Genomic DNA, 16,463 nt, shown 5'->3' with positions numbered 1-16,463 from the left:
CCTCTACGAGTTCAAGGTCATGCCATTCAAACTGTGCTCGGCGCCTGCAACGTTTCAGCGCGTCATGGACACGATGTTAGCAGGATTGAAGTGACAGACATGTCTTGCTTACTTGGATGACATCGTTATCTTGGCTGGAAATTTCGACGATCACCTTAGGCGGCTTGCAACAGTATTAGAGGTCATCAAGTCATCAGGGCTCACTCTGAAGTCAGAAAAGTGCCGCTTCGCTTACGATGAGCTTCTGTTCCTAGGCCACGTCATCAGCTAATCTGGAGTACGCCCTGACCCGCAGAAGACAGCTGCCATCGCAATGTTCCCACAGCCCATCGACAAGAAGGCAGTGCATAGATTCCTTGGCATGTGTGCCTTCTACAGGCACTTTGTCAAGGACTTTTCACACATCGCTGAGCCGTTAACACACCTAACCAAATATGATGTCGAGTTCAAGTGGGAAACACCACAGACCGATGCATTTCAAGAACTCAAACGACACATACAGTCGCCGCCGCTACTTGCGCACTTCGATGAGGATGCCAATACCGAAATCCACACTGACGCCAGTAGCCTAGGCCTAGGTGCCGTCCTAGTCCAGAGGAAAGACGGATTTGAGCAAGTGATATCTTATGCTAGCTGGTCACTGTCAAAAGCGGAAGGCAATTATTCTACGACTGAAAAGGAATTTGGAAAGATTATTTGCGCTTTGTAGATGATCACAAGGAAGAAGACAGGACAGGCGTAATGCCTCGCCATCATTTGGGCTGCAGCGAAATTCCGCCCTTACCTATGTGGCAGGCCATTCAAAGTTGTCAGCGACCATCACGCGTTGTGTTAGCTAGCTAATTTAAAGGACCCTTCAGGATAGCTGGCGTGGTGGAGCCTCAGACTGCAAGAATATGATGTCACGGTAACCTACAAGTCTGGACGAAAACACTCTGGCGCCGACTGCTTATCACGCGCTCCTATGGATCCCCCGCTACAAGATGACGAGGATGATGACACCTTCCTCGGAATAATAAGCACAGAAGACTTCACTAAACAGCAACGAGCGGACTGGAGCTAAAAGACCTCGTCGAGTATTTGGAAGGCAACACCGAAGTTGTCCCTAGGGCATTTAAGCGCGGATTGTCTTCATTCACGCTTCAAAACAACCTACTCGTGAAGGAGAACTTTTCACCAGTGCTACCTTCTTATTGTTCCGTCAGCGCTGCGTCCTGAAGTACTGCACACCCTACATGACGATCAGTCCACTGGGCATCTCGGATTCTCCCGGACACTATCGAAGATACAGGGAAGGTATTACTGGCTGGATATGATCACCGACGTCGCCCATTACGTCAGGACTTGCTGAGACTGTCAGTGACGCAAGACCCCACCAACAAGGCCAGCAGGACTACTACAGCCGATCGAACCTCCTTGCCAACCATTTCGGCAAATTGGGATGAATTTGTTCGGACCGTTTCCAACGTCGACATCCGGAAATAAGTGGATCGTTGTGGCGACAAACTATCTCACCCACTTCACTGAAACTAAAGCTCTGCTAAAAGGTCACGCAGCCAAAGTGGCAAAATTCTTCGTTGAGAACATCCTGCTGCGACATGGCGCCCCAGAAGTCCTCATCATGGACAGAGGAACGGCCTTTACAGCGGAGCTCACCCAAGCCATTTTGCAGTACAGTCAGACAAGGCACAGGAGGACTACTGCCTACCACCCACAGACTAATGGTGTGACGGAGCGCCTAAATAAGACCCTCGTCGACATGCTAGCAATGTACGTCGACATCGAACACAAGACCTGGGATGCCGTCCTGGCGTGCATTACCTTCGCTTTCAACATGGCAGTGCAAGAAACAACGCAGATCACCCCGTTCAAGCTGGTTTACAGCAGGAACCCAACGACGACTCTTGACGCCTTGCTGCCGCATGTTACTGATGAAGAGAATCTTGACATCGCCACCTATCTCCAGCGTGCCGAAGAAGCTTGACAGCTCGCCCGCCTATAGATCAAGAACCAGCAGTGTACCCACAGCCGACACTACAACCTCGGACGATGCTACGTCGAGTACCAGCCCAGCGACCGTGTTTGGGTTTGGACCCCGATACGCCGATGAGGACTCAATGAGAAACTACTGCGACGCTATTTCGGACCCTACAAGATCATCCAACGTATTGGCGAACTGGACTATGAGGTTGTGCCAGACGGCATTTCACATTCACAGCGGCGCTGTGCACAATCTGAGGTGGTCCACGTGGTGCGTCTTAAGCCCTTTTATGCACGTTGATGAACTTCCTTATTTTGTTCTTTCTTTGCTACAGGTGTTTTTGTTTATTACTTTCATTTGTTTGCAGCATCGGGTTGATGCTTTTTAAGAGGAGTGCATTAATACGTTTACTTGTTTATCTTTATTGAGCGACCACGTTTCACCACCTAACAAATGTTACCACACAGCGCAGGACGCAGTGCATGTATCAGAAGTTTCTGGAATGTTATCGATGGTTCCATCCGCTGTCTGTCACTGAACCTCGTGTAATCTAATTGCATGTATGCGTGACATGAATAGTGTAGAACTTTCTGGAAGACACGCGGGTCCCACTCTGGAACATTCCTCGACTGATGTACAAAAGCCGACGCACTTGACCCGCTGATCAGGTTTTCGCCAATCGCTGACTGTGTTCACTGTTTTTGTTGAGCATTGAGTGTAGCCTGCTTTTGAGGGCACAAGTTCGCCCAATAAAACGCTTGTTTCGTTAATCACAGTTTTGCTGCCTTCTTCACTGTCACTACTATGTGACAATATCGTCTTGTGCATTCTTTGCCATATGTGTGAGTGAAAGTGTGCGAAAGTGAGCCAAATCGTGCACAAGGGAGGAAAGCGGGATGGCAGCGCGGGAGGATGGCTTGTACTCTGGTAGCGACTGCATAGTGTGCGCATCGCCGTGCGCTGTACCCTGAAAGCGATCTGCAGATGTGATGACTTCAAAGTCGGTCGGCCTGCCATTGCTTGCATTGCTGCTCCATCCTTCTCGCACAGCAACTTGCGATCACGACAAGAACCCGGTACCTCCATAGCATGCACACAACCCATAGCAAATGCCAGAGGAGGTAAAACCAGCGCATGTCGCATAGCCGTAGCATCGACTCCGGTTTGGACAACAGTTGTTTTCCAAGGGAAAACAAACGTATATAGTCGCATCATTCTATAAGATGCACCCATGAAAAATTCAGGAACAAAAACGAGACTTACACACTGGAAAATATGGTATACATTTATGACCCCTACATTCCATCTGTAACAACAAATGCAAGTTATTAGAAGAGGTTTTCAAAAATTTTTAACGAGTCGTTTGCATTGCCTACTGGAAAGAGAAGGAATTGTGAGACAAATAGAGTTCACATGCATTTCACCCACCGTTGATAAAAGACCCTGCCAAAGTAGTCATTGAAGTCTGCAGGTTTTTTTTTCCGGGTCAAAAAACTACGCCTCAAAGCAATTTGAAATGAGGTGAACATACAATATTTTCATTCTCTAGGCATGGACTACCCTTACCGTTAGAAATAATTGTTAGTTGGCTACCTTCTTCTCTTTAAAAATATATTAAAGTTGGTCCTGTGTATATATTTAAATATATTGTGTCTGTGCATGTAGTTCAGAGTGGGTAATTAAAAAAAGACATATTTAAGTGAAGAAATGTGGATGAGGTAGCCACCACTGATGCTTCTAATGCTCTTGTCCTCCTATTGCTAGGATTTCCAGAAATAAAGCAAAAGTATGAATTAAAAGACGTGCATGTCCACACCAGCAATGATGTAGTAAGCTTTTAGCCACAATAACATTTTAACTGAAAAAGTAAAGAAACCTCTAATGATGTAGGTAAGAACTCTGGTAATAACACTTTAGAGAGGAGGGCGCTCAGGCTTCGGCCCTGAAAACTTTGGAAGGGGCTTGGACCCGGGTGTTCCCTGTAGTCGGCACCTATGGGTGCAAGGTATTACACTTTTCGCTTGACAGATTTTGCTAGGGTACTCACCCAAGGATGCTTATGCATTAAAATGGAGCAGTTTTGCCCAAAAGGTGCAGCATCGATTGCGATAGCAAATTAATAGACACCTATGCAAAGCAAGGATAGTAATTGTATCGGCTCTATAAACTTTTAAACATTCAATTACTAACTAAATTAACAAGCATGGTGTCACACGCGCGCATAGGCAAACATGAACATGTCCCTCAATGAGCGTGCACACTTACTGTGAAAACACTTTAGTGAGGAAACATGGCAGCAGTGGCAAGCAAATTGACCTTCGTGCCGCCTCTCGCTTCAACACGGAACTAAGCCGCGAGAACACAATGCTCTCGGTTCCCATCGCAGATCGCTTTCAAGATAGGGCCCATGCTCCCGTGCCATATGCAGCGGCCACCGGAGTAGAAACCCCTCCCCTAGTCATCATCAGCCTGGTTACGCCCACTGCAGGGCAAAGGCCTCTCCCATACTTCTCCAACAACCCCTAGTGCCTTGCGCATAATGAAACATGGCGCACTACCTCCTGGCTTTCTTTCCTTGCACGCACAAGATAGAGCTGCCATTTTCGACTCAACCATGCATGCTTTCACTCACGCATACAGGATACGGTGCGTGGTGGTGATGTTATCGCACTTGGACTTTTGCGAAACATCACGGTGACACCGACAGCAGAAATGCACTTGGAGAATCTATATAATTGCTATCACAATAAAATCACACAATGAAGGTGATAATTTCTTCACGTCAACAGTATTCTGCAAAAATATGTCAAGATATCAAATGAGAAGTTGCCCATGGCTCGAAATGCGTTTTCAGTGGCCCACTGACTATTGAAGCACATATTGCTGCGTGTTGCTGTGTGTAACATTGCTGTGTGTCTGCAAGTAGATCAGCCTGAAGACGAGTTTAAAGAGTTATTATAAAAACAGGTGGCAGCTGCTCTGTGGCCCTTTGTCTACCGGGACGGACAGTGTTGCATATCTGAGAGCCATCCTGCTCAAAGGGCTTTCCCAAAGAAAGAAATGATGCTTGCTGATGATGCTTGTGGGTGGCCTTTGCTGAAACGTTGCACTGCCCAAGAGGTTGAAATATAATGGGCACTGCACCATTTCCAACCTAAAAAGACTTGTTTCTGTTTCCCAAAAATCTTGCAGAAGTACACGGAGGTTCCGCAGACACCCTTGTACTCCGTGCGAGTGCTTCGTGAGGAAGGGGACCAGTGGCCTGAAGTGCAGGTGGGTCTAGTCTCAATCTGCATAGTGCAACATGAGTTTTATTTGCCCATTGTTGTAGAATGCTGAGAGCAACTAGAGCTTAGAACCTTTGGCAGCTAATAGATGTTATTCAACTTCCGGTAGCAGCAGTGCTGATGAGAGAAACGTGGAAAGCCTTGATTCAAGATGTGTGAAATGTATTTCAACCAGAACATCAAGTGGTGGCTGAAACTTTGCTTCTCACAGTGATATGGTAGAATCATATCGACCGGGCAGTGGGTGTTGAGAATGAACCTTGACTGCCACTACAGAGGGCACTTGCATGTCAGGCAAGTTGCGAATTCATGTTTCTTATTGCAGCACTCCCCCCCCCCCCCCCCCCCCCACATTAGCTTCAAGAACAAAGGTTAGCAAATTAGTAAGTGCAGCTGTGCCTTCTGTACGACGCGTGTGTTTGGTCCCTACTTAGTGCACTTGCTGCTTATTGGCAGGGGCGACAAAGGCAGGGTTTATATTGGGGCATAAAGAAAAGGTGTGCTTCTGAGATTATTTTTCTCCAGATATTTGAGTTTATTGAAGCTTTCCCTTTTGGCTAAATGAAATTCAAAATTTTTCAGCATTTTAGCATTATTCACATTGTTTGCCCATGACCGAAAAACAATATTGATGGCCAAAAAAGGCAGTATAGCTTCTCAATAATCTTTAATAAAAGTTATTTATAGTCATTATCTACAATAGCAACTTTTATTGCAATTACAATTTACTGTAATACATGGCTGTATGCATGCATACATACATACTGACACCCATGCATTGTTTATCCCTTTTTCAGTGGCCGCTCTTTCACCTGCTAAAAACTGTTAAATCTACGGTAGTGACTACAGTGACGGGGCCCGGTACTTTAACATCTGCACTACAGTGACGGGGCCTGTCACTTTAACAACAACACTGTAGCGACGGAGCCGTCACTATAACAATGTCGGTATTGGGGGAGAGGACTTATGGAACCGCCATCTGTCGGAAGCGCCATACTTGTGTAGTCTGAGGGATAACATGGCGCACTCCGCATAGGTTTGGCTATCGGCGCTAAATAAACATGCTATGCGGGAGCTCTCCTGGACATTTTTGCAAATACTCTTGAAATGACAGAATCATCTTACCTTTAAAATAATAATCTTGGACAAACAGAAGGCGCAGAATGGTTTACAGACGCATTCTCTTTACCTACTACGTATGGTAAGCTGGGACATTGCGCGCAGTCGCTGCAATCGATTCCCCCGAACCGGTTTCTTGCATTAAAGGTAGCAATCACTGAGAGAAAACTATGTGAAATATGTTCGTATAGTGGGCCATCTGTAAACCAAATGGAGCATCACAGAATGAAGCTTCAATGCAGCAATCGCACGGGTTCACGGTGACCGACTGCGCGTCTGCATGCATGTCCGTGCACAATGTTTCGGTTTCGCTGCGAGAGCATTTTTGCACCGTACCGTGAGCTTTATGCCGCAGTATATGAGCATTTGACCGTATGCAAGCGACCATTGTTGCAGTACACTATCAGAGTTGTTCAAAAATAATTTCGTTATAGCTAGGGACTTTGACGTCTCTACGGCGACTTGTGCTGCGGCGTCGCGATGATTCAGTGTTTTCTTTTTCATATCTTCTAAAGTCTTCGTAGCTTCAACAACATTATTTCTAAAATTGCATCGCATTGGATGCTTATCGGTCTTCTAAGCGAGCAATTACCCGCTGCTTCTTTTTTTTAATCCAGTACAGTATTCATTGTCTGGGGCTACACAAGCATCAACATATGCCATGCCATTTTTTTTAATGCGCTTTGTACCGTTCCCTTTCCATTCCAGTAAACTTTCTTTTTCTGTCTTTCCTTATTATCATCATCATAGGTGTTGCAGTGCGTACGCAAAAGACTGTTGGACCCAATAGCTGCAGGCTAGTGGATGGGTCCGGATGCGAAATATAATACACATTCGGTACAAGCATAGGGGGATCAATGCAGAGGATGAATGCAACACATTAGCCCATTAAAAACAGAAAAAAAATGAATTTTTTTACAGCATGCATAAAAATTATCATCATCATCAGCCTCTTCATGTCCACTGCAGGACGAAGGCCTCTCCCTGCGATCTCCAATTACCCCTGTCCTGCGCCAACTGATTCCAAATAGTACCCGCAAATTTTCTGATTTCGTCACTCCATCTAGTTTTCTGCCATCCTCTATTGCGCGTCCCTTCTCTTGGTACCCATTCTGTTACCCTAATGGTCCAACGGTTATCTAGTCTGCGCATTACATGCCCTGCCCAGCGCCATCTTTTTCTCTTAATGTCTATTAGAATATTGTCTATGCCCGTTTGCTCTCTGATCCAAACTGCTCTCTTTCTGTCTCTTAAAGTTATGCCTAGGATTCTTTGTTCCATCCCGCTTTGCACGGTCCTTAATTTGTTCTCAAGCTTCTTTGTCAGCCTCCAATCTCTGCACCATATGTCAGCACCAGTAAAATGCACTGATTGTAAACTTTCCTTTTCAATGATAACGGTAAGCTCCCATTCAGGAGCTCACGATGTCTGCCGTATGCAATCCAACCCATTTTTATTCTTCTGTGAATTTCCTTCTCATGGTCTGGGTTCCCTGTGATTAGTTGACCTAGGTAAACGTACTCCTCCACAGACTCTACAGGCTGACTTGTGATCTTGAACTCTTGCCAGGTTATTTATAATTATCTTTGTATTCTGCATATTAACCTTCAGTCCTACTCTTACACTGTCCCTGTTAAGGTCCTCAATCATTTGTTGTAACTCGTCTGCATTGTTGCAGAATAGAACAATGTCATCAGCAAACTGAAGGTTGTTGAGGTATTCGCTGTCTATCTTTACTCCTAAGCCTTCCCAGTTTAATAGCTTGAATACTTCTTCTTAGCACGCAGTGAATAACATTGGAGAGATTGTGTCTCCTTGTCTGACCCCTTTCTTTATATGTATCTTCCTACTTTTCTTGCGTAGAATTAAGGTGGCTGTGGAATCCCTGTAGATATTCTTTAGTGTATTTACGTAAGCGGTCTGTACTCCTTGATTATGCAATGCCTCTATGACTGCTGGTATCTCTACTGAATGAAATGCTTTTTTATAATCTATGAAAGCCATATAGAGAGGTTTATTGTACTGTGCGGATTTCTCGATAACCTGGTTAATGACATGGATGTGATCCATTGTAGAGTACCCTTTCCTGAAGCCAGCCTGCTCCCTTGGTTGACTAAATTCCAGTGCTGTCCTTATTCTATTAGATACTATTTTGGTAAATATTTTATATGATACTGGGAGTAAGCTAATGGGCCTATAATTTTTTAGTTCTTTCATGTAGTCCTTTTTGTTGCTTAGTATGATGTTTGCATTCTTCCAGTTTTCTAGGACCCTTGCACTCGATAAACACTTCATATAGAGAGCGGCCAGTTTTCCAAGCATTAGGTCTCCTCCATATTTTATTAAATCGACTGTTATTCCATCTTCTCCTGCTGCTTTTCCCCGTTTCATGCCTTGCAAGGCCTTTCTGACCTCATCTCTAGTTTTAGGAGGAGTTTCTGTATACTGTTCATTATTGTTTTGAATAGAGCACTCCTGAGTTGTCTGGGTACTGTAAAGGTCAGTATAAAATTCTTCTGCTGCTTTTACTATATCTTTGAGATTGCTGATGATATTACCCTGCTTATGTTTTAGTGCATACATCTTGGTTTGTCCTATGCCAAGTTTCGTTCTCACTGATTTCAGGCTGTGTCCATTTTTTACAGCTTCTTCAGTCTTTCTTACGTTATAGTTTCGAATATCACGTATTTTCGCCTTGTTGATCAGTTTTGTCTATTCCGCGAATTCTACATTATCTCTTGAGTTGGACACCTTCATTCTTTGTCGTTTCTTTATTAGGTCCTTTGTTACTTGGGAGAGCTTGCCTACTGATTGCCTTGGTGCCTTGCCTCCCACTTCAATTGCTCCCTCTGAAGCCAGCCTCGTTACGGTTTCATTCATTGCCTCTATGTCATCATCATCATCTCTCTGTTCTAAGGCTGCATATTTGTTTGCAAGTACCAGCCTAAATTTGTCTGCTTTTACCCTTACTGCCTCTAAGTTGACTTGTTTTTTCTTGTGCAATTTTACTCTTTCTCTGTTTAAATTGAGGTGAATCCTGGCCCTCACTAACCTATGATCACTAGATTTTACCCTACCTATTACTTGAACATACTGCATTATGCTGGGATCGGCAGAAAGTATAAAATCAATTTCATTTCTTGTTTCACCATTAGGGCTTTCCCAGGTCCATTTTCTGTTGCTACGTTTCTTGAAAAAAGTTTTCATTATTGTCAGCTTATTCCTTTCTGGGAATTCTACCAGCATCTCTCCTCTAGCGTTTCTAGAATCGACACCGTAGTTGCCAATTGCCTGTTCACCCGCCTGCTTTTTCCACACTTTTGCATTGAAGTCCCCCATTACTACTGTATACAGTACTGCGTTTGCACTTTTCTCATCGCTAATTCAAGATCTTCATAAAACTGATCTACTTCTTCATAGTCGTGACTGGACGTTGGAGCCTAGGTTTGTACTATCTTTAATCTATACCTTTTATTGAGTTTGATTACGACTACTGCTACCCTCTCGTCGATGCTGTAGAATTAATCAATGTTGCCCGCTATGTCATTATGGATTAGGAATCCTACCCCGTATTGCTTCTTATCCAGGAGACCTCTATGGCAGAGGACATGGCCGTTATTCAGCAATGTGTAAGCCTCACCAGGTCTTCTAATCTCACTAAGGCCGATAATATCTCAAACAATGCCTGATAATTCTTTGAAGAGTACTGCTAAGCTTGCCTCACTCAAGAGGCTTCGGGTGTTGAACTTTCCAAGGGTCAGTTTCCATTGGCGGCCTGTCCTGACCCAGATATTCTAGCACCCTCTGCTGTGTTGCAAGTCTGACTGCCGCCTTGGTCAGGTGCTCTACAGCCACTGGGGACTGAGGGCCATTTCATTGAGGAGATCATTTCATTAGGGAGGTTGTGGCCAAATACTACACCAAGGAGGCCATTTCCTATTCTGGTGAGGGAGTGTCTTTGTTCAAGCTTAGTGGGCCTTCCTAATTTGGTTGTACCTGGATTAGTATAGCCCCACTCACTCTCGGCATCTTTCGTCGGTGTCGGGCGCCACTCCTAGCCTGCAGAAGTAGTGCACTGGCGGATGTCATACGCAGATACACCATCGTTAAAAAAAAAGAGAGAAATCAAAGAAAAAGAAATAGGGGGGCAGATTTGAACTTCCGACTACCACAACCGAGCATAAGACATAGCTCAGTAAGATAACGCCGCAGGTGGCTAGGCAGTTTGTCCGCCCTCTGCGGGTTTTTGCTGATCGGTATAGGTTGCACGACATAGTGTCAATTCTCGTTGCCCTAGCCTCTTGTTTCCCGCATCTTACGCATGCATGTGGACTTGAGCGCGCCTAGGTACACGATGCATTTTGCTGAATTTGAACAGCGCTTAACACTTGTGTGTAAAAATAAAAAAGGGAAAAGTTTCTCAATGCTTACCAAGAGGCCCTGAGTGTCGTATGATCCGCTCGTCGCGTCTGCTTGTCTCTTGTCGTCCGAACACTCGTGTTCCCGGGTGGCTCTTCAGAATGTTCAGTCGCACTACCGCGTTGAGATTCGTACAAAGCAGGAGACCTTGACGGCTCTCAGTGGTGTCTTCATCCTTTCTGCAGTTTTGGACAGTGATTATACTAGAGCTAATGAGAAGGAGAGAATGGGGGGATGGGGGAGGTACCTGACCTCGTAGTTTTTCTGGCAATGCAGCGAGCCTAAGCACTAGGGAGACGGGAGTTGTATGCCTCATTTAACCTACAGGGGTGCCTTCTTCGATCACTCTAGGCTGACCGATCTGTGCTTGGTTAAACCGCAAACATAGCACTTAACTGGAGAATCCGGGTAGTTTATGACCTGCACGTGAGTGGCCATAAATAACAGAGGAAAAAAAAATTACAAGTGTTTCAATAAAAAAAAAAAGAATTTAAGAGGGTCCCTGTGTGGACGGTCATGGCAAAGACATGCGATTCCCTGTTTAATGATAAACTAGAAGAAAAGAGATTAAAAAAAAGGGGAAAATTATCACCAGTTACATAGATTATCAAACCGCAAAGAAGAGAACGCCAAGCAAGAATACAGGCACCAAATCAGTGGTTTATAGTTAATAAATACAATTGTGGTGCTTTGCCGAAATTTTGTGCTTTTTTTTTGGAAGATATGTTGTTCCATGTCTTCAAAGGCTATCAGGGGACACAAGATTGGTGAAAAAGACATTGAAGTCGCCCCTGAGAAAGTTCCTTCAGCAGTTCTGGGCGACAGAGTTGAGATAGGTGAAATCCGGAACTATTTCACCGGTCATGGGTGGGGCGCGCTCACTGCAACAATTACTCAGAAGCGTAATCATAGCTTGTGGACATGTATTGCATGTCGGCAAAGGGTTCATGATAGTGCCATTGGGTGTGACGTGTGCCTGAAGTGGCTGCACTTTAAATGTGTGTCTGTCACAACTGCGTCAAAAAGTAAGGTATGGTTTTGTCGGAATTGTGTGAAATTTTCGAAATTATGCAAAGTTTTCTCAATATCGGCGTGTTCAGATTATGCTAATTAAAGTCGCATTACCATTTTTTTGTATAGAATTTTTATATGTGATGGGCGAATATGTTGACACAAAGGAATAACCCTTAGCTCTGCATGAAACGCTCTAGTTTTCTTGGGAAAATGTTTTATGTTACAAGAAATGGAGCATTCTATTTTTGCGATTTCGCAAAGTTCCAAGTCTGGGGCCCTCCTGTGTGCACAATTCTTTTTGTCATGCGTGAGTATTTTCTCATGTAAGCCTAACAACTTGTATTGTTTCAAACACTAAGTAATATTTCTTTTGTTGTCTTCTTATTCTGGGAAAAATTCCTAAACATTTCTCCACAAGCTACGCGCTACGAGTCATATACGATCACGGTCATGGAACCTCGATTACTATTCTTATATCAACATGTCCATATATATGTTCGTATTTTTGTCATATGTCAATTGGTTAAAGAGCCGGACCCCGTCTCTGTAGTGTAGATGTTAAAGTTCCGGGCGCCATCACTGTAGTGCATAGGTTAAAGTGCCAGGCCCTGTCACTGTAGTCACTACTTAAATTTATAGCTCGGCATAAGGTGTGCACGCGTGTGTCGGAACATTCTCGATTGCTGTAGCCGATTCTATATGTTATCTATGTTGTCACCAAACCTTGTTTCAGATTGCATGCGCGACACACATACTGTTGTACATTCTGGAAGGCATATCAGCACCAGCGATTACACTGGAATTATCAACATGTAATTTACGAATTGCCTACTCGGCTGACCCATACATCAAATTTAGATGATGCACACATGTGCTCATCATTGCCATTCTGCCTGAGTATAACTTGTTTTTATAGGCACAGGTTCACCCAATGAAGAGTTGGTTTTGTGACTGGTCGTTGGGCTACGGTTTAATTCTTCATCGTCACAACAGTGTTGAATATGATAGAAGTGCTTTTGCGTTCATTTACTGGATGACCTCGTCAAGCCGTGAACCAAGCCCAAACCCTCAAGACAATGGCAACATCAAGCCAGACGATTGAGCTAGCTGCAGTCTACAAAATCTGACCCAAGAGCCCGTACCTCTACCTGAGTAGACCAGAAAGGTAAAGACCAAGTCGGCAGCCATGATGAGAGCCACCGACCTTCTGTATATCATGAATCGAGGACCCGGAAAGCTGGCCGGAAAAGTACAAAAGGACCGCTATGCTTAACAACTGTAATTTTGAAGAAGAGCTGTGGCATGTCTTTCTTTCATTAGAAATCACCACCAGGATGTGATTCGAGCATTGGGAATCCACTTTAACAATTTGGGACCTGTTTCACAGCTACAGACCTTCAGAAGCGTCACACTCAAAGAGCGAGTTGAAACTTTGTGGGAAACCTGGATCCAGCAACCGAATGGGAATGTCGCTATTTTCACCGAGATGATCGCTCGCCTATTCTGACATGCCCACACTGACATGTCTGAAGAGAAGAAAGTTTGTTTCCTTATGTTTGTTGTAAAGCAAGAGCTCTTCGCTGGACTGATGCATAACTCGCCTAAGGCAGCAGAATTTCTGGCAGAGGCTTCATCAGTTAAGAAGACGCTGGAAATGTACACCAGGCAATACAATCATTTCTTGATGCGAGACTGCTAAGAAGCCCAGGCACTCTCTTTCTACCACCTGTGTGTGATTATTAGGGCCCTTGTGTCTGAATTACGCAAAATGTTCCCTTGATTGCAACCTGAAGTTGCATCAATTACCAACATTGTCCACGAAGAAATCCAGCATTCCCTAGGGGCTCCTAAACCACTGCGGCCTCAGCTAAAAGCCTGCCACCTGCCTCTGAGCGCCCACGAGGGCCCCATACTACTGTGATACTGTCGTCAGTCACCGCCAGAAGACCGTTGGCCTGCTCAAGATTCCGAACCACCGCCTGCTTTGCTATGACTGAAGCAAGGTGTGAGACTGGGATGGTTGGTAATCTAGGATGTGCAGAGCGCGACAGCAGACAAAGGATGAAAAGGCATGATGGACAGAAGCGCTGACTTCCAACTAAACTTTATTTTCATGTGATACACATATATACATGCACTCACGTGATCATAATCACATCTGTTGAACCACGCTTGGCAAAGCAAAAGGAACATTTACAATTTCTGTGTAGATTAACACAGCATACCATCTCCTGCGCATTTCAGGTAAACGAGTACCTTTTCAGATAAGGCAACAGAGGTTTGTTGATGCTATTGCGTTTAACAATAGCTGTGGCTCCAATTATCAGCCTTGTACTATCGCTTGCATGCTTAGCAATTACTGAGGCTTTTTTCCAGTAGCGGAGTGCAGCCACATTGGCTACAACTTAAAGCAAGGAGTCCCTTTCTCTTTTTCTGCACATTTAGATTGTGTTCCTGTAATCATCATCATCAGCAGCAGCCTGGCTACGTCCACTGCAGGGCAAAGGCCTCTTCCATACTTCTCCAACTACCCCGGTCATGTGCTAATTGTGGCGATGTTGTCCTTGCAGACTTCTTAATCCCATCCGCCGACCCAACTTTCTGCCGCTCCCTGCTACGCTTCCCTTCTCTTTGAATCCAGTCCGTAACCCTTAATGACCGTCGGTTATCTTCCCTCCTGATTACATGTCCTGCGCATGCCCATTTCTTTTTCTTGATTTCAACTAAGATGCCATTAACTCGCATTTGTTCCCTCATCCAATCTGCTCTTTTCTTATCCCTTAACATTACACCCATAATTTTTCTTTCCATAGCTCGTTGCGTCATCCTCAATTTAAGTAGAACCCTTTTCGTAAGCCTCCAGGTTTCTGCCCCGTAGGTGAGCTATTATACACTTTTCTCTTGAGGGATAATGGCAACCTGCTGTTCATGATCTGAGAATGCCTGCCAAACGCACCCCAGTCCATTCTTATTCTGATTATTTCCGTCTCATGACCCGAATCCGCTGTCACTACCTGCCCTAAGCAGATGTATTCCCTTACCACTTCCAGTGCCTCGCTACCTATCGTAAACTGCTGTTCTCTTCCGAGACTGTTAAACATTACTTTAGTTTTCTGCAGATTAATTTTTTGGACCCACCCTTCTGCTTTGCCTCTGCAGGTCAGTGAGCATGCATTGCAATTGGTCCCCTGAGTTACTAAGCAAGGCAATATCATCAGCGAAAGCATATTTAGCGCCAGCAAACAAGGACGGAAGGGAGACGACACGACAATGCGCTAACTTCAACAACTTGATTTTCAGGAAATACACCTATATAACCCATGCACAGTGGCGCCACCTTATACAAATCTTACCCATCCAAAAAAGCCGTCTCCTTATCTAACAAGTCGACTGAAGGAGCACTAACACACGTGTCACTATTCCGCCAGATAGCCTGAGCCTCAATAATCTCTCGCACGTCTTTATTTTGTGCTTCGCAAGAACCTGGCAGGATCCATACACCGGCGCACAGCTGCATTCCTGACAGTGGGTTGACAGATGACCGTATTGCTTATTTTTCACATTTTGGCAATTTCCCCGTAATCGGTCATTAAGACATCTCCCTGTCTGTCCGATGTATTTTTTCCCACAGGACAGCGGAAGCTCATATACAACAGTTTCTACGCATCCCACTGGCGCTTTTCGATGATTCGTAGAGCATCCGGCAGCTGGCTTACGGTACGGGTCCGTTAATCAACATATTTTTGCCAGCTTTACTGGTGCGGAAAAGATCACTTTTGTGTCCACCCGGCTAGCCATTTTCTTAAGTTTATGTGCCGTTCTATGCAGGTAGGGCACTACCGCTACCTTCCTTCTACGTTCCGTCCCTTGATTTGCCGTGTCCCGTGTTGTGCTATCTGACCTGCACCTTTTTAGCAGCCCCTCGACGACCGAAACTTGCACTGATTCCGGAAACCCTGCTGCTGATAACCTTCCCAATTGATCCATAAGACTCGTATAGATCTTATGGTGGCAAGACTTTTTTAGAGCATTTCCAAAGCATAAGTTGGCAATGCTCCTCTTGGCGAGCTTCGAGTGAGCTGACCGATACGATTACAGGGGCCTATTAACTCTAGGTTTATACTCCCAACACGTGTGCCGTTCCATAAACTCGGGCTGAATATCTAGGAAACGCAGCATGTTATTGGTAGGCTCTTCAATCGTGAGAGTAAGTGGGCTAAGGCCTGCAGAAAAAAACTTCGTAAAGCTTGCCTACTGTAAAACGTGCGTCTGGTTCAAGAAGAATGAGATAGTCGTCAACATATCTGACAACTTTAACCACCCTGTGCTCCGACAAGGTACGGGACAGGTTTCTGTTATGGTGAGCTAGAAAAATGTCACTTAGTATGGGCGCCAAACATGAACCGATGCAAACCCCTTGCCCTGGCGGAATAGTGACACGTAAGTTAGTGCCCCTTCAGTCGACTTGTTAGATAAGGAGACGGCTTTTTTGGATGGGTAAGATTTGTATAAGGTGGCGCCACTGTGCATGGGTTATATAGGTGTATTTCCTGAAAATCAAGTTGTTGAAGTTAGCGCATTGTGGTGTCGTCGCCCTTCCGTCCTTGTTTGCTGGCGCTAAATATGCTTTCAGTTTACCAACA

General features: G+C 44.8%; 1 protein-coding gene across 6 annotated transcripts in view; it reads left to right on the top strand.

Moving 5' to 3' along the window:
• The window catches only part of MAPk-Ak2 (MAP kinase-activated protein kinase 2), a 397,658-nt gene that overhangs the window by 306,709 nt on the left and 74,486 nt on the right, over window positions 1–16,463 (top strand). For 4 of the 6 annotated variants that reach the window (XM_075694688.1, XM_075694687.1, XM_075694690.1 and 1 more), the window contains exon 9: window positions 5,174–5,254. The exons of 1 other annotated variant lie outside the window; for it this stretch is intronic. In XM_075694688.1, the coding sequence (XP_075550803.1) occupies window positions 5,174–5,254 (81 nt within the window). Of the gene's footprint in view, window positions 1–5,173; window positions 5,255–6,065; window positions 11,306–16,463 lie in introns of those variants that run through there. One more of the 6 variants, XM_075694689.1, reaches the window with a different exon arrangement.

Source organism: Dermacentor variabilis, chromosome 6 (genome assembly GCF_050947875.1).
Source record: "Dermacentor variabilis isolate Ectoservices chromosome 6, ASM5094787v1, whole genome shotgun sequence".
Lineage (NCBI taxonomy): Eukaryota > Metazoa > Arthropoda > Arachnida > Ixodida > Ixodidae > Dermacentor > Dermacentor variabilis.
The sequence above is the reverse complement of the archived record's forward strand: the minus strand, read 5'-3'. Positions and strand labels throughout refer to the sequence as shown.